At 49.3% G+C, this 18,250-nt stretch overlaps 2 protein-coding genes across 6 annotated transcripts in view; one reads left to right on the top strand and one right to left on the bottom strand.

Moving 5' to 3' along the window:
• The window catches only part of raph1b (Ras association (RalGDS/AF-6) and pleckstrin homology domains 1b), a 29,055-nt gene extending 25,043 nt beyond the window's left edge, over positions 1-4,012 (top strand). For all 4 annotated transcript variants that reach the window (XM_053860856.1, XM_053860835.1, XM_053860845.1 and 1 more), the window contains one exon: positions 33-4,012. In XM_053860856.1, coding sequence (XP_053716831.1) covers positions 33-2,873 — 2,841 coding nt within the window. In that variant the 3' untranslated portion in view covers positions 2,874-4,012. The remainder of the gene's footprint in view (positions 1-32) is intronic.
• Positions 3,383-18,161, bottom strand: LOC128756388 (probable ribonuclease ZC3H12C). Of its 2 annotated transcripts, none has more exons than XM_053860882.1 (6): positions 18,040-18,161; positions 8,569-9,389; positions 8,358-8,497; positions 8,049-8,283; positions 7,825-7,931; positions 3,383-7,747 (listed from the first exon to the last, which is right to left on the bottom strand). In XM_053860882.1, the coding sequence occupies exons 2-6, from the start codon at positions 9,318-9,320 to the stop codon at positions 6,327-6,329; spliced, it is 2,655 nt and encodes an 884-aa protein (XP_053716857.1). In that variant the 5' UTR covers positions 9,321-9,389; positions 18,040-18,161; the 3' UTR covers positions 3,383-6,326. The 2 variants fall into 2 exon arrangements, with proteins under 2 accessions (XP_053716857.1, XP_053716849.1); XM_053860874.1 differs by lacking the exon at positions 18,040-18,161 and adding an exon at positions 14,594-14,757.
• Between the last annotated feature and the right edge of the window lie 89 nt (positions 18,162-18,250).

Below are 18,250 nucleotides of genomic sequence, written 5' to 3'. Positions count from 1 at the left end.
TGTGGTCCTGACCCACATGCTCCTGTCTGCAGATGAGAACTGAGACCTCCAGGGGAGCGACGCTGCCGCACGGCTCTCATGGCCATCGCCATCACAGCCATCACTCAATGGACCACACGGCACTCACCCCCCCACCACAGTCTACCACCCACCCCCACCTGCAGCAACCCACCACGCCACCCGTGACACCCCAGCCCATGCCCCCCCCACCACAGTCTCCCCAACAGGTGCGGCACTCTGCTGCCAAATCCCCTCAGAGACAACTGTCCACACCCCAGCTCCCACAGCAACAGCAACCGGTTGTCAACCACAGCAATGCAACCCCGCCACAGCAGAGCGGAGGCAACTGTGAGCAACAACAGACCAGGAGCAGCTACAGCCACGTCCCCCCGCAACAACAACAGGCTGGAGGCAGCTACAACCACGTCCCCCCGCAACAACAACAGGCTGGAGGCAGCTACAACCACGTCCCCCCGCAACAACAACAGGCTGGAGGCAGCTACAACCACGTCCCCCCTCAACAACAACAGGCTGGAGGCAGCTACAACCACGTCCCCCCGCAACAACAACAGGCTGGGGGCAGCTACAACCACGTCCCCCCGCAACAACAACAGGCTGGAGGCAGCTACAACCACGTCCCCCCGCAACAACAACAGGCTGGAGGCAGCTACAACCACGTCCCCCCGCAACAACAACAGGCTGGAGGCAGCTACAACCACGTCCCCCCGCAACAGAAGACGCCCGAGAGCCAGTTCAACCACGTCCCCTCACATCAACCACAGACCACCATCGGCTACAACCATGTTCCCCCCCCACAGGTGCAACAGTCGGCGCCACCACCTCCACCTCCACCGCCCCCTCCCCCACCCCCTCCGCCTCCTCCAATTCAGACTGTGTCCCATCATTCAGCCGCTCTCAACATGTACAAGTTCAGCACCATCAACAGACTCCAGAGCCAGAAGCCGCCCCAGGTCACCAACCACAAGCTGCACAGTCATCACCACGGGCATCAGCAGGCCCCAGCGCAAGCGCCGGTGAAGCCCAACGTGAATCACATAGCTGCACGGACAAACGTCCCGCCTCCTCCTCCCCCGCCTCCACCCCCGTCGATGCCCACTCCTGGGTCAGCGATGGCCGTCCTGAGACTGGGACCGCCCAGTCCAGCTGCTCCGCCCTCCTTCATCCCGCCTCCCCCAGCTCTTTTACAGACCAATTCCCTGGCTTTCCCTGCACCGCCGCCGCCCCCTCCGCCTCCACCTGCACCAAGTCCCATGAGCCATGCTGTCCACCCCACTGGACTGAAGCAGGCTCTGAAGGAGCGCTTCCCCAGTCCTCCCAGAGACCTTCTTTCACTTAACGGAGGCCTTGAAGAGTCTCCACCTCCTGCCCCTGCTCCAACTCCACCACCTCCTCCTCCGCCTCCTCCACCACCACCCCCTCCTCCACCACAGCAGTTCCCGGTGCCGGCACAGTTCCCACCCCCACCTGCGCCCCCCAAGTCCTTCACGCCAGGCTTCATGCCCCATACCAAACCCATGTCTCCCGTTTCCCCTTTTCCACCTGCACCACCCCCCGCTGCAGTGTGTGCCCCCCCACCTCCGCCTCCGCCGCCTCCACCTATAACTCTTAAAAAGCAGTTCAGCCTCCAGACGGCCCACGCGAGCCAGCCGCCGCCTACGCTGCCCAAACAGCACAGTTTGTCCAAGCCCCCGCCTGGATCTTCTCCTGCCGTGTCGTCCGTGAAGCAACTCGCCAGTCAGTTCCCTGTGTCCAGTCATTCAGAGCCTCCCAAGGCGCCGCTCTCTCCACCAGCCGTCAAGACAAAACCCAGGTGGCAGCCTGGAAGCGGCCCGCAGCGCCACTCTCCAGAGTTTCCTCCTCCACCTCCGGAGAACAACGCCGGCTTCCCCGCGCCACCTCCTCCCCCACCACCTCCCGGCCCTACTCCCACCCCACCCCCCCTTCCACCTGGTAACCTGGCCTCCCCCGTCATGAGGTCTCCCTCTGGCGCGGGCGGTGCAGGAGGGAAGAAGCCCCCTCCCACCCCGCAGAGGAACTCCAGCATCAGGTCGGACTCCTCGTCCTCTTACGAAGAGTCCAGGCGGAATTTACTGAGCAAGTTTGCCCCGCAAAACAACACCAACCCATCTTCATTACGGTCCACCACCTCCGCAGGATCCCCCTCAAAGGAGCCTTTAGCTGGCCCTCCTGCGCCCCCTAAACCTGGGAAGCTGAACCTTGCCAACTTGCCGCCTGCTCTGCAGGCCAAAGTCAGCCAGGCCAAGCAGTCCAGTGGCGACTTTCCCTCCCCGCCGCCGGAGTGCGCATACTTCCCCCCTCCTCCCCCTGCAGTGGACCTCTTTCCGCCTCCCCCTCCACCTGGAGGTGACGTCCACAGTGCAGGGCCACCAAGGGTCGCTGTGGTGAATCCTCAGCCACAAGCTCCGCCTCCCCCGCCACCTGTCTCTCTTGTCAGTAACTCTTCCTGGAGCAAGAGCTCGCTGAAGAAGACCCCTCCCGCCACACTGGCCCGCCGCAGCAACAACACCCCTGAGCCCCCGGCTGTCTCCCCTCCACCACCCACCTCCCCCAAGGGCAACTCAGGCCAGCCCAACTTCCTTGAAGACCTGCACCGGACTCTGAAGCGGAAGTCGGTGGGACGTCAAGGCTCCGTCAACTCCACCTCTGGCAAAATGGACACCGGGACTCTGGACGACATGGCGCTGCCTCCGCCACCACCCGAGCTGCTGGACCAGGACACGCAGAGCAACGGGGGAAACGGCGCCTTCAATGTCTCTGGCTATGCAACGATAAGAAGAGGACCCCCGCCTGCCCCTCCAAAAAGAGGGGACGCAACCAAACTGACTGGGTGATGTTGAAGCTGGACTGTGTAGTTCAGTGGCCTCTGTAAATACTGAAAAACTGACTGTTACAATTCTTCACAATGCATTTGAGGCCCAGTTCCTCTAGATATGGAGATGTAGAAACTTCATAGCGAAGCCTGGCGCCCCCGTGTGGCCAGCCCGACACTACGGAACAGCTATGGAACATGTTTTTTTTTGTGTTTGGGGTTTCAGCTGTTTCTTTGCATTACTGGAGACAACACCAGATTCGTATCCGTTTCTGCATGATGTCGTGTATCGAGTTACTCTTGAAGGTTTTATATGGAATTATTTAATAATTGGTGCAAGGAAGGATTTTTTTTATGTGTCGTGATGAGGCCATAATAGCAAAACTGAAATTTGTGCACGAAGGAACGTTCATGAGCAGAAAAAGATGGTGGCCTTATGCCCAAAACCTTGCACTGACGAGAACTGGATTCAAGTCGGCAAACTTTTTTTTTTTTTTTTACCGAGACGCTGCTCGTGGACTTTCAACTTGGGACGTTTGGTCCCAGTCGCCTTCAGACGTCACATGGCGTCCACCATCCAGGAAGTGGAATGTACAGATGTGTTGATGTACGGAGGGGATCATGTGACCAGACGTCAGACTGAATGTTGTCTTGTGTGTCTCCGTGGTGTCATCGCTGCTTCAACAGCTCAGGATCCAGAATCCGCCGCGTTTCATTTGGCACAGCGTTGCCTTTGTTCCGAGGGTGCTACATTTCTGCTGGGTCATGTGGACTGGACTTGCTCTTTCAAAAAAACTCCCCAGTTAACTGCCAAACATAGACAAATGTGTTATCGGTCAAACAATGTACACAAACGTGTATTTATGAATTCTTCTCTTCCAGCTGAACTCACCTCGCCGCCACAGGTGATGGTGAGATGTGATGTGTGTTCTGTCATCCAAGTGCAATGAATGGTCACCACCTCGTCCGAGGAGTTTTCATTTCAAAGTGGGTCATTTAAAAAAAAAAAACAACAAAAAAAAAAGGTCTCGGGAGGTCATTGTTGTGTATTCCTCTTCATGCTGTAAGTTATTGTTGGATATTTGTGGCCAAATGAAATGAAGTTACACGGCTGCAAGTAAATGTTTCCTTCTGCAAATAAAGTGAAAACCCAAATATAAATGTTAGAAATGGACTCGGTGTGGTCACTTCTGATGAGTTCAGGGTCTGACGAAACAAAAAAAAAAAAAAGGTGTTGCATAACGTTGGTGCTCGGTTAAAAAAAATGTCAGGGCTTGGTCAGTGTCACATTCAAACATCAAACAACACAATGAATTCCATACAAACAGCAGATGATGACAAACAGCTATGTTCTGTTTGGCATCCAACACAGAGTCAGAAATAATTATTAGCAATTTTTGGTAGCACTCACTCTTAACTGACTTTTTTTTGTAGTGATGGTTTGTTTAAAAATGAGTAAAATGTTCCCTGAAAAACTAAATGCACCCTGTGCCTTCATGCAGGCACTATGTGAGGTGTGCGCCCCCTATTGACCAGAACAGCCTACAGAAACTGGAATGGGCTGATGCAGCGCCACCAAGAGGAGAAAAGGAGCAGATAACGTTGGGATTGTTGTTCACGCAATTTCAGTCAACTACTATAATGTAGACTTAATATGTTGGTCATATTGCAGCAGATACATATGCAGAGGTCCTGACTGAACTTCTCAGCCGCTGAAATCAAAGCCACTGCTGTTGAATCAGAACTTTAATGAACACACTCAGTAGTTTCACAGACTTAAATTAACAGTTTTGGTATTTACACATTTGACACAGGACGGTGAGGTCAGCAATCCGCAGCACGACTGATCCGTGGACATATTTGGGTCGAAAAGTGAAGCAGCTGCAAACATCAGTTAAACCAGAAACATGTCTGTACAAGAAAAAGACATTTTAAACACGCGTTAGCTGAACATAGTTCAGAGTATCGGATGTGTCAAAAGCACAATGCCATTAAGAGGCATTACTTTGGGCCCACGCTCGGCGCCACACTGGCACATGGTGTCAGTGGACGCAGCGAAGGCGCTTCTTCAAACGTCTCCCCTCCACTAAAGCTGTCGCACTCCATCACAGGACGTACAACCGTAAACAAGGCGGGTTGGTGAAGCTGGTTGGTGACGGTTCGACAGAACAGGTGCGACTCATTCAGAGGAGCAGGTCCATTTCAGATCAGAGGTTTGATCAAGACGTTTTCCCATGACCCTAATAACAACTGCTGCAGTGCACTGTGGGAGTTTTACTCTCGTGACTGTGTCTTCAGTTTGACTGTGAGTTAGAGGTTTTGAAAGATTCTGAAGTGACATACTGCAGTCCTGAAGCATTACAAACTCTATAAAGTAAAATTTTAAAAAACACTTCCGATCCATCGATCACAACAATCTCAGAAAATCTCAGGTCCACCTCCACTATCAGCCGTTTCTCATGTCCTCACGGGCTACTTGGACACATCTCGCCTCCTAGACCAGCAGAGATCCCACTGATGACGGCGAGGCCTGGAAAACCTGCGGTGCCAACTCCAGCATGTGCCTTCTGTTGTCGCAGGAGTGAGCGCTCTCTCCCTCTCTCACACAGTGTCTGACACCAAGAGTGAGTACATTCTACTGTACCTTTCTTTCAGTCTGTTTGTTTTCTTTCACAGAGGAACAGAGTCTGTTTGTAGCATGAGCCACCAAGCTGAGCCGAGCTTGTTCTTATGTCTTATGAAGCCATTTTATTTGCAGTGTTGTTGATAATGTTTCTCTACATTTGTTTAGTCTGCAACAAAAAATATATATTTTATGTATTCATTTTATTCTATTTTTTCAATATCGCCGAGCCCTGCTTGGATCCACACGCGGACCTCACAGCAGAGCTGCCTGTCTGTGTTTGAACCGTCTCCAAAACAACCAGCTTCAGACCCCAGCAGCTCCACATGAAAGAGCACCTCCACATCAAACCTTCAGATTTCCTGACAAATCGTCTCGAAGCAGCTTCCTGGTTCTAGAACAGGACAGTTGATACGACCAGAACATGACAAAGTGACCCATAAATACTAGCGACTAAAAACAACACTTTTCTGATACAATTTGTATCGAGTTTCTCTGTCTTTGCTGAGATCCAACAGACGTCGTGACACTTTGGGCCACAAAATGATCTTTTAAATATATGTACAATCACGGTGGTGGAAGTGTGTGAGACTGGGCCTCGAGACGCCACTATAAAAGCATTGTATATCAAGAGAAAGAGATGTCCCTTACTAAAACTAAGGTACACACGACAGGGTCACCCCATCTCTACGGCTACAACTTCCAGTACTTGCCATCTCAAAAAAGACGAACATCTTGAAGCAAAGTCGACGCCCCACGACAACACCTCCGTCATGGTGACACTCGCAGCGTTTCTAACATCACTGTTGGCAGCTGGATGTGATCCGATATTGGTGACCGTCCTTCAGTCTTTCAGTAACCAGACTGGGCTTTTTCAGCCAGGATGGCAGCGGCCAGCTGCTGGGGGTCAGTCACGTGTGGGCACCGGGACATGACTCGACTCACCAGGTCGGAGGGGAAGATGTTGCACAGGTTGACGTACACCTTCTCCCTCACATCAGCGTAGGGACTGTGCGCGAGCGAGTCTGGGTGCATGTAGGCAGAGGGGCCGTGGGAGGGGCGGGGGGCCAGAGGAGGCATGTGGCTCATGTAGTGCGTGCTGGCTGAATGGAGCAGCGGCTGGGAGGAGTGGTGGTGGTGGTGGCTGTAGCCGTCCTGCACCCAGGACTGGCTGTGCCAGGACGCCAGGCGGGCTTCCGCCGGCTCCTGCTGCGGCACCAGCGGGGGTCGGTAGTACGGCTCCCAGCCTTTCAGCTGGGGCGGAATGTGGCTGAGGTGCCCATAGATGTGCGAGTCCGACACGCTCTCGGCTCTGGAGGCGGCTTGACAGCGGCCGGTCTGGGGCAGGGAGTGGTAGTCTCCCGGGCAACTGGACCTCGCGGTGAGCGGCTGATGCTGTAGGTGCGGGGGCAAGGGGTAGAGGGGGCGCTTGGGTGGGGTCCCTGGGGGCAGGTCATGAGCACTGCTTTGGCCACGTGTCACGTAGTGGTTTCCGGCAGCGGAGGCCGTGTGGACCTGCGGTAAGTTGGGGCATTCAACTGGGTAGAGGGTGCAAGCCTCGTGGCCCCTGTGATGCGGGTAGAGGCGACCCTGTAGATAGTGGACTCCATCCTCCATGAGCAGGTCTTGGGGACACGCGGTGCACGGCCGTTCGCCGTAGGAGTCGCAGCTGCTGCCGCAGCTCACACTGCTCTCGCTGCCACACTCGGAGCCCGTGGAGCCCATGGAGCTGAGGCGCAGCTCCGTGTCACCGGAGAAGCGGCAGTCTGGGCTCCGTCTGGAGGACAGACTCAGACCACAGTAGGCCCGGGTGACCGAGTAGTAGCTCATGTCTGGAGACTCACAGTGAGGGTAGAGGTCATGGCTCTGAGCCTGCAGGGGACCATTAGGAGTTGGTGCCCTGGACTGTTGCTCCAGTGGCAGCCCCAGGTTGGCCGGTGGTCCTCCAGGTGCCGGAGAGCCACAGGTGAAGCCATTACTGCTGCTGTTCTTCAGGCTCTCCAGGCGGCTCTTTGCCAGCAGCTTCTCTTCAGCGTCACTGTAAGACAAGGCTCGGATGCTGGGCTCCGACTGCCTCTTCGCAGCCCCTTTCTTGACCTCAATGCTGCCCGCTGGAACACTGTGGCTCTTCACCAGTCCAGAATCTCCTTGGAGCTTGGTGGCGCCGGTGGTCTTGGCACTAGCGCGCAACTCGTCAGCAACGGCACGTTGGGGTTGGGTACCTCGCTCCGGGTGGTAATACTTGCACTTGTGGCCGTAAGTGCACTTCTTCCCTGCAGGAACAGACATTCAGACCTTCATGAAACCAACAGGAAACAACAGCTCCACCCTGGAATGGTTGTGCTCCCACCATAAGGACAAGGCTGCTTCTTCTGCTCCGGCATGATCGGGCGCTTCCTCAGGAAGTTGTCCAGGCTGGGACCGTGGCGACCGAGCGGGTCGTCAGGAGGCATGAATCTGAGAAGCAGACAGGACAAGGTCACGGGAGAAGAATCCCTCCTGCTCTGGCCGGTTTAAAACAGCGGCTCGGTGCCCCCTGCTGGAGGACCATTGAACTGCGGCAGTCCCACTCACTTGTCATTGACAAAGGAGTACATCAGCAAGCGCTCGTCGATGAACTTCTTCCACTCTGGTTTCTCGTTGGCCAGATCTCGGTAGTTGTCATTGGACACGATGATGCCGTCGGATTCATATGCCAGCTTCACAATGAAGCGGTCGTCGTAGCAAACCACCCGCCGCCCCTGAACCCGGCGTGACGGCGTAAACACCAGGATTTTCTCCTTCTCAAGGCGTCGAAGGATCTCTTGGTCTGTGGACATCCAAAGATCTGCCCGGTCAGTCGGAGGCGGACGCTTGCCGTGGCCTTCCCGATCTGCCACTGACCTGTTATTGGAGCGTCAGGACGGGACTGCTCTTTCCTCCACGCAGGCACGAAGACCGTGACGTCATGGTGGCCCCGCTCCAGGAACCAATCCACCGCCAGCTGAATACCCTGGCAGGAAAACACTTCCTTGTTGCCATGGCTACAAGAAAAAACAATTACTTGCAGAAAGAAGTCGACCAATAGCAGCTCACCATCCTTCAAAGCACTAACCTCATGGCAACATTGCTTCCGTCCACCACCACCGGACGCAGGTTGTCCTGGTCCAGCAGACTTTCAGCCAAGCAGGGCGAGTCTGACCGCTGACCATCCAGCGAATCAGAGCAGCCGCAGGAAGAGGAAGACGAAGAGATGGAGGCTCCGGATCCCACTGGCTGCTCAGTGTCAGACGTGCCCAGTTTGACCAGCTCTCCCAAGATGTCATTGATCAGAGTGTCAGGACCCAGTTTAGTGAGGACCAATCGCACAGTCTCCTCAGAGTAGCCCAGCTTCAGTGCAAAATCCAGCTTGGCCCTGTAGTCCTTTCCATTCGATGCAGCATCGGGAGCAGAGTTTGGAGCGGGTGCCTCAGGGAGGAGTTCACACGGGTGGGTGGCAGGGTCGTCCGCTTCTGAAGGCGGCTCAGGAAGACCTTCCGTGCCCAAGTCCACACACTGGGTGCGACACAGTGGCTGATGTGAACTCTTGGTGTGAGTGGACACACCATCCCCTCCCTCTGGGACGGCCGCTGGACCAAGAGTGACACTCACAGGCTCTGCTCCACAGCCTATCTCCTCAGCAGCTTTTGAAGGTGGAGTAATGGTGGGGCTGGTGTCACCGGGGCGCTCACCCTGCTCCTCCATAGCAGGAGCCCCAATGGTGCAGCCAGACTGGCGGTTGGCCCCTGCTACATGGAGGTACTCAAGGTCGAGGGCCAGGTCGACAATGTGGCCTGCTCCCGCCTCCACATGGTCTTTCTGGCCCATGGATCTGTCCCAGACATCCAGCACAGCAGGCAGACAGCTTCCCACTCAGACAGCCTCATTCATGGACGCCTGCAGAGAGAAGGACATGAGATGAAGCAATCTAACCGCTCTTCTTCATTCTGTTATTTGGGTCTCAGAGAAGGTTGGCCCCCATGGTTGGGCCTCCTAGATGGCGCTTTGTTTTACACCTGTGGGCGGTGAGGGCAGCGAGACGCTCAGCCTTAATACACTTGCCACATATGGTGGCAGTGGAGAGTCACTGAATTGACTTACCAACTATGGAGAAGTTCTTGAGAAGAAAAAAATGATGAAGAAAGTGATGGCGCCCCATACAGTAAAAGCTGTTCATGAAAGCAGTTTTTAAAATCAACTGGACAATTTGATGGCGATACTTTCATTTACACTTTACTTCTACCTTATTTTGTTTATATTTTGAAAAATAAATATATATTATTCTTTTTTAGACATTGTTTTATTATATCTATTTGACTTAGAATTGTATTCATGACATACAGTTTTTCCGATTTTCTCAACAGTATGGATCAACTGAATTTTTTTTCTTTAGTAAATTTGATATGACTTGAACCTTTTTGATGACCTATAAATGCGACGTTTGTTCACGTGCAAGCAGATTAAATATGGTTATTGAACACAAATGAAATCAAGAGTGATGAATCAGTTCTATTCCTTGAATGGAACCCGGGCCCATTTGCTGTGGAAAAGTTGGGCTGAGATCAAAAAGGTTCAGAACCCCTCCCTGTTATAGAAGACTATCTAGTGTCCCTAAAGGGGAGAGCATGACATGACAAGTATGACATTCTCACTCATATAAATTACCACTTTCACGTGATGACAAAGAATCAAATGTGACGTGAACACTCCGCATGTATCCAAACCCAATCGTCATTAAAAGTGGGGTACATTTAGATTGCCTTTATAGGAAAAGTACTCATATCCTAGTGCCAAATATTTGGGCTGTTGTCAACCCTCAGCACAGCTTGGGCCCATGTTTGCTTTCCTTTAGCCTTTTCTCAATTTGCATGACTCTAAAGGTCAAACCTGGGGTCAACGTTAACAATGAGAACCCAACGGTTAGTGAGAGAAGGGCCGGGCCCCTCCCCCCCAACGTTCTACCTGGTAGTTAGAGTCCATATGCTGGCTCCCGGGGGGGGGGGCGCTGGAGTCACTCATTAACAGGGAAGCTCTGAAGCTCATCAACCTGCATTAAAACTCTGTTGACAATGGAGTGGGTTTCAGGGGAATTCAGTAGCCAAACGCAGACTGAAAAGACAGCTCCAAAAATTCCATTATGTGCCAAGAATACCGGTTATAACCAGAGCTCAACGTAGAAAAATCCATTGCTGTTCTTAGCCTTTTACAACAGACCTCCAGTGTGAAGTAGTTTAATTGTGTACAGAACTAGTGTTAACATGAATCACAACAGTATAGTCAAGTACAGTTGTGGGCAATTCACTGTCATAAGCGGCGCATACTTTCCCATGACTAACGTCAGGGGACGTCAAGTCAAAAGACAGGACATAAGAAAAAAAAAATTTAATTACATTTTTTTTTGCCTTAAATATCACAATAAAAGGGAAAAATCTGACTATAGTGGGTGTAACAAAATAGTAACCTGAAACAAAACGAATGGCAAAACAAGGACCGTGATACAAAATAGTTAAAAACATATTTAATGAAAAAATGGGAACAGTCTCACATTGTGTTTATATTGTGCTGTGCAATTAAAAAAAGAATGCTTTTTTTTATCAATTTCATTTCTCAAGATTATTGTTTGGACATAAATGCCACAAAATCACAGGGCTGAATTTTAGTCAGGCCTAAAATAAATGGTAAATGCTAAATGTAGATCAGTACATAAATCTGTGCTCCATTTTAACTCAAATTAAAGAAAAATAATCAAACAGAAAAGTGCAGGAAAATGACGGCAAACTCATTTGATAGATGATAATAACGCTTTCGTCAGATCTTTGCAAAATGTTCTAAAAATTTAAGTTGAAACTACACACTCGCGTTTTTTATTAGAAACTACACAGTAAAAATCCTCTCACATTGAATGTGAATAATGAGATTTTAATGATAATTTGTCATCAGTTTGGACAGACGGTTGAACTATTTGCATAAAATGTCAATGAAATGTGGCTTCAATGAAAACAGAATAATTTACATGACTAAGGAAATTATGCAGGAAAGACAGACTGAGGAAACCTGCAGAAGGGATTCATGACTTTCATTTACCTCGAGTCGTGGTCTTACTTATTCGGTTCATTGCTATTACAACCACCGGCTGTGCTTGGTGTTTCAGGGGTCCAACACAAAAAAAAAACAAAGATCTGACACCAGCGTTCACAAAAACTGTGGTAAGAGAGATGGCATGAAACAGCATATATTGAGTTCAAAATTTAGGTTGGTCTAGTAAACTGTTGTCTTGCAAGGTACAGAACTAGACAGATCTGCTGTGTCATAATAATAGTACACACCTGCAATGAAGTCATGAAGTTGCGGAAATATTCTTAACACAATATAGGTCAATGGAAACAATGACAACACAAACTCATAGTAAGCATTGTCTGTCATGACATACTGATATGCTGTATGTGAGAACGTCACACAATATTCACACTGCAGGGTTATAATGGGTCAAAGTTTAAGTTAAAATTGAAATTCGCTCATACAATATTATTTATGATGGCAATCTCACATGCCGCCATAGTTTCTCCCTCATCCCTCTTGCCAGAGAAAACTAAACAACACTCGCATGTTGGCTTCTGAGAGCGATACGAACAAATGACTTCATTGCTACAAAAGTCAACACAGACCATCGCAAGACGAACAGTGAACTCCTGCGGTCAAGCGAGCCACCACCAGGCGCACTTGAAGCCTGGTATGTGAATATGCCAGTTCGCCAGTCAAACAGGCGACTTCAAATAACAGCGCTAACTGTGCCAGTTATGTCTCCAAACATCAGGATTAAAAACACACGTTTGCCGCGACACCACATGATCTTCCACTCATCGCAGATGTGCATCTTGGTGCCCAGGTCCCGCAACAACGGGCACCTCTGCCCGAAGCCCAGAAAAAACATAAATTTGAACATCTTGTTTAACACAACGGAGCATGCCACCGTGTCTACAGCAGTAAACAGGAGCGTAGTCTTTTGTAGTTTCACCAAAAAAAATCTCAATGAAATTGACTTTTCAGAGGGAATTTTGTTCTTAGTAAAAAAAAAAAGCATCGCCCGGAACTACTAGCCATAAATACGCTAATAAATAGCTTTAGGAAGGCAAACAAAGCGGCCAACTCCAGCAAGCAAGTGGGTACGACTAAATCTGCCAACCAACGAATGACGGCCACAGCACTACTTCAGTAAACAGTATTTGGATCCTCAGTCTGAACTAGTCCAACAGAATACTGTTTGTGTACACCAGATGATGCAACGTGACAAAGCTTACTGAACAAGGAGGGGCAGCGCACTACTTCGCTGGGTGGGGTGCATTTTATGAAAAGAGGTTGCTTGGCAACCTGGCTGTTGCTAAGCTATTGATCTAGAAGGCATTTGCTATTCCAAAATGTCAGTACAAGAGCTTTCGGCCAAGACCAACAAAGGAGTCTGAGGGGAACGTGGGGGCGTGCCTCACTGCCATCGCTTCCGTCTACACCAAGTGTGAGCATCGATGATGTCCATTGTCTGATGTGGCTGCTCCAAACTTTCTGTGGAATCTGTGTGAACTGTGGCAGCCATGATAAGACTTGCCGACTGTAAGAGTCAAGTAGGACTAAACCATTGACACCAGTGTCAGCCTGTGGAGATGATGCTCTTGGCTTTCATTTCTAGCAAAAAAGGTTGGATATCAGCAAGCAGCCCAAGCACAGCGTTTCACTGATGCGATGAGACAACATAACATGATCACATTCATTAGATACCAATCTCAGTCCAGGGGAATTTCCAACGTCTATATCTGAGCATGTCATTGACCTAGATCCTCCTTCAGCTCTAAATCCTACCTTGCTCATAGGAAAGCCTCATAGGTCATGATGTGGATCAACTGAATCTAGTGAATTCAGATTATAACCACCACATTTGAGTAAACCGAACTGAACTGCCCAGCTCTAGTGAAGCGACCTGGCCAAGTGTCACACAGTCGAGAGATTCAAAAACCTTAGTTGCACTTGTAAGTACAGGTATGTCACATTCTCACAAGGAAGTCAACCTGAATCTGAACAAAATTATCAGATTAGCAAACAACATTCTCGACATAACTACAGACCAGACAGCAAGAGGGCACCAGAATTGTCCATTCAGCAGAGCCAACAAGACCTGGACGCACAGAACAACCCTAACCACAGACCTAGAAAACTTCAGCATCGAGAGGAAAAAAGGTTTTAGTCACACCTGGAGCTAACACAGAAAAGGTGATAACTGAAGATTTTTGGGCCAGCCTGCATTAGCCAACCTCTTCCCAACAGAACAATTCCATCCTATACGGACGGCAAGAGGTGCATCTTTCAAACGCTTCAAACGGGCTAACAGGAGCCCCCACACCACTGTAGCATTAGCCGCTTTGATGGAGACTGCAATGAATATGTAACACTGTCCTCTGTGCACTTAGAGGGGGGGTCGCGAGGGAGGAGTGGGGGGTGTCTGGAACTGAGCTGAACTTATTGTAACAAGGGGCCGGGAGGGGTGAGGGCTGAAATGGCGCGTTAGGTTTTCTCCATTAGCAGCGGGTCGACAGATGTCGGTTGAGAGATGCGCGCTGGTGTCTCCCCCTGCATGCACACAGACGCACACAGAGACACAGGTGTGCACTGTGGCAACTGTGTTGCATACTCAGAAGACAACGCCAACAAGTACATAACAAGTGAGTGGATCTTTGCAAAAGTTGGGTTGAACGCTCAAAATATTTTCAAATGGTGTACTGGTATAGTTCCCTGTAGAACCTGCACTGCTATGATTCATGTTTAAAAAATAATAAAGACAACATTAGACAGCAAAAAGGGCAGCAGCAGCATCACACAACTGCTTTCTGGAAAGTACACAGGAACAACTGGTACAAACGGGTGCACCTCTTACAGTAACTCATGTTTGGTTTGCAAAAACAGCAGCCTGACAAATTGACAACGGAGTGAGCACGGTCCCTAAAAATCCTACACAGTCCCAAAATAACGGACTGTACACACTGATGTACTTACAAATATAGCTTTACCACATTCATTAGAGAGTTCTGAAAGACTGAAAACAAAAATTCACTCACCATCACTCACCCACTTTAGCCAGCACCAACAAAAGAAGTTATTATTTTTCCACAGAGTCAACATTTCAAGAAGAAAAAAACAATAATTCTGCAGGTGAAGAGATGTTAAGTGAGCAGTTTGGCCGCAGGATCAGTCCAGACTGTCACCTCAGTCTGGATCCTCCAGGAGCTGTTGGACAATGAGTCGCAGGACAGATGGAGAAACAATGTCAGCCATTCCGCTGTCTAGAGTGGCAGCTTCTCCACCAATCACAGGGCAGCAGGAGGAGGGGTCATTGCGGGCAAAGCCTGAAACAACCAGCTTCCCCAAGGCACGCGTACTCAATGTGCACACACACACACTCACGGAGAGCAAGTGGGAAAGGGGGCTTCCCTGTGTGGCCGATGAATCAACGAGGGGTGGGCAGCTGAACAATAGAGCCACACAAAGAGGGGCTGGGGAGGGCAGCTGTAGTGTGAGTGCCGGTGTCCTGACGGCCCAGGGCAGCTATGGAGAACACCTGGCTCCTCCACCACACACTCATTGTGATGGGGTCTGCAGGGGTGGTGGGTGCCCAGGAAATAAAAGGGCCAACCCACGCTGAAAGGCCAAACGAGACCTTTAAGAGAGTGCGAGAGGAAAAAGGAGAGCACGGCCGGGTTGAAAGGGAGTGTGGGGGTGAGCGGACATCAAAAAGTTTTACGTCCCAGAGAGAACTGAGGGTCGGCTAGCCACTCATTGTCGTGGCACACTTAAGGCAGATGACTCGGAAACACAAATCTGTGGCTTCAGGTCTTTTCAACGAGTCAAGGAGGAAATGAAGCAATCCATATTGAAAGATAAGACAACATGAACCCGTCTGTCTGATAAGACATCGCAAGCAACTAGAAGAAAAACAGGGACATATCAGAAAGTGCAACTATATGCAGATGATGAGCTACTTTTCAGTGGTGACCAAGTCATGTGATATACCTTGAATGATTAATCCAATATCAACCTCAGAATCTGGTTTAAGGCACCAAGTCCTTTTTAGGACCATTGCATCTCATGACAATCCACTATCAACCAAATACACTGCCTGGCCAAAAAACAAGTCGCCACCAAAACTCTAATATTTCGTTGGACCGCCTTTAGCTTTGATTACAGCACACATTCGCTGTGGCATTGTATCGATAAGCGTCTGCAATGTCACAAGATTTATTTCTATCCAGTGTTGCATGAATTTTTCTCCAAGATCTTGAATTGATGATGGTAGAGTCTGACCGCTGCGCAAAGCCTTCTCCAGCACATCCCAAAGATTCTCAATGGGGTGAAGGTCTGGACTCTGTGGTGGCCAATCCATGTGTGGAAATGATGTCTCATGCTCCCTGAACCAGTCTCTCACATTTTGAGCCCGATGAATCCTGGCATTGTCATCTTGGAACATGCCTGTGCCATCAGGGAAGAAAAAATCCATTGATGGAATAACCTGGTCATTCAGTATATTCAGGTAGTCAGCTGACTCCATTCTTTGAGAACATAATGTTGCTGAACCTAGACCTGACCAACTGCAGCAACCCCAGATCCAGGAGGCGACTTTTTTTGGTCAGGCAGTGTATGTTTTCATCTGAGCTCTGCACAACAACAAACTAACAAGTATACTTCAAGTAAGTATTTCATTTGACTGATGTCGGCACAAACAGCGCATCAGTCGGGGCGATGAAGAAGAACGCCATCAAAGCTGCAGAACAGTTGTGATAAAATCAGAGCAGAGAAGAACAACAGCTGTCCAACAACACACGAAGAGCCACCTGTCATGAAGTACAGGTGCCATTAAGGGATGTGAAAAGATTCAGCAAACAATAACAAACATCATGAACCACAGGTGAAACTCCCGTTCATCACTGACCTCACTGTATTAAACTGATGTTGACCGCGCCAGCTGTGTTCAGCTTGCTAATCCATTAATGTTGGTTGTTTTATTACTGTTTGCTGACCCAAGGTCTCTAAAAGACATACTTGTGTTATTTATTTTGCATTTAATTGCTAGTTTGTTTTGAATTATTGTATACCCATATTTTTATGATCATGACTCATGTTTTTTACCCCTTGTCATTTTAAGTCCTTGTGATATTGGAAATGGTATGTAGTATGAAACATATTCCATTATGTGCAATTTTAGTATTGTGACAATTTTAAAAAAGCTCCTTTTTTTTCCTCAGCCAGGGAAATACTACCCTCCTGCAACAAAGACAGTGTTTTCCAAACTGTTCAGGGAAAAAGATGTTGCATTGTAGAGGGGGTGTTAGTGTTTTCGAACACCCTTAGAATATGACACAAACGCAGATATTGTCATGAGTATTTGTGGACAAATGTTTTGTTGTTTGTGTGTTTCTAAAGGTGCGGCTACATTATATAGACACGACCAAACACACGATTATTTTTGTTTATTGTTTACAACATAAACTGACAAAACTATATTCATGACAGTTTCAATATGTCAACACTGTCAGCAAATAACAGAGAATGTGTTCAAAACTGAAGAAAAGCTAAATGAAGCATCACACCATCAAATTAATATTTTAGTACTGTACTACTGCCCTGGCACTGAAATGCATGGGGTGTCCGAAAAGTCATCCCACCACCACATTTATTTTGTACATTCATAAAGTGTCCCAGATTCAAAAGTGTTCAACATTAACCTGGAAACACAGCCTTGGTAAAATGCTGAGGTTCATGTTGCATGCCATATTTAAGTGCATGTGTGTGTGTGTGTGTGTGTGTGTGTGTGTGTGTGTGTAAGTGTTGTCCAGCCACTAGGTTATAAGAGCAAGTCATAGTGAGTGAATCAGTTTGGTCATATGTGTAAGTCCTCGGCTCGACATGCTTTAATAAAGAAAAGCAATGTCTCATTTAATTCCTCACTGACGCTTTCACGGATTTTGCATCATTGAAAGCCTCCTTTGTTTGCCGACCTGAAGAACTTCCTCATCGATGAAGTGCAGTAACAACCGTGAGGGACTGGACAACTACTGTATTGTAGCAACCACAACAACTGGTTGGTCCTGGAGAGACAATGCACGTTCATCCTATTCTTATGAATGAAGGTAAATACTCACACGGTGTCTGTTGCTACACTCGACTGAAGTAACGTAATCCAAAAAAACCCAATGGAAAAACCAAGTGTAATGTGCAAAGGCATTTCAAGAAGCCCGTGGACACAGGGAAGTTAGTTAGAGGGATTGAATTGAACTATTCAATGGCGTTCTTCCTTCTTCACCAGACCCAGCATACTTGACAGGGTTTGATCGAGCCATAAGGATATGGTCACTATCCCCCCTAACAAAGAAACCCGGCGTCTTCAGCCCCGGTCTGCCGAGGAGCCGCAGCTCGGCTCAGCAGGGGCGTGTGCGCGGACGCCACGCACCGTCACGACCTCCACGCAGACACCAACAACCGAACCTTGGTACCGCGGACGAGGACTTACTCGTTGAGTCAGGGGCGGCCATGGAGCCTCATAGCGAGCCGGAGTTCCTCAACGGTTTTATGTTCGCATCACATTCTGTCGGCGAAAAACATCCGGCGAGTCCGCATCATATTAAAGATGGCGGACAGCGGACTTCCGCTAGGCGCCGTGTTTCAAAATAAAAGCCTTCGCATAGACTCTACAAAATTTCACTATTTTCAAAACTATACTA

This window comes from Synchiropus splendidus, chromosome 1 (assembly GCF_027744825.2).
Source record: "Synchiropus splendidus isolate RoL2022-P1 chromosome 1, RoL_Sspl_1.0, whole genome shotgun sequence".
NCBI lineage: Eukaryota > Metazoa > Chordata > Actinopteri > Syngnathiformes > Callionymidae > Synchiropus > Synchiropus splendidus.
The sequence above is the reverse complement of the archived record's forward strand: the minus strand, read 5'-3'. Positions and strand labels throughout refer to the sequence as shown.

What these genes read in the sequence shown, in the direction of transcription:
- LOC128756388 (XM_053860882.1), bottom strand. Translation starts at nt 9,320, where the DNA reads ATGGGCCAGAAAGACCATGTGGAGGCGGGAGCAGGCCACATTGTCGAC. An exon ending in GGAAGCAATGTTGCCATGAG is followed by an intron (nt 8,498 to 8,568) that starts GTTAGTGCTTTG and finishes TTTTTCTTGTAG; the next exon opens with CCATGGCAACAAGGAAGTGT. An exon ending in TCCTGACGCTCCAATAACAG is followed by an intron (nt 8,284 to 8,357) that starts GTCAGTGGCAGA and finishes GGATGTCCACAG; the next exon opens with ACCAAGAGATCCTTCGACGC.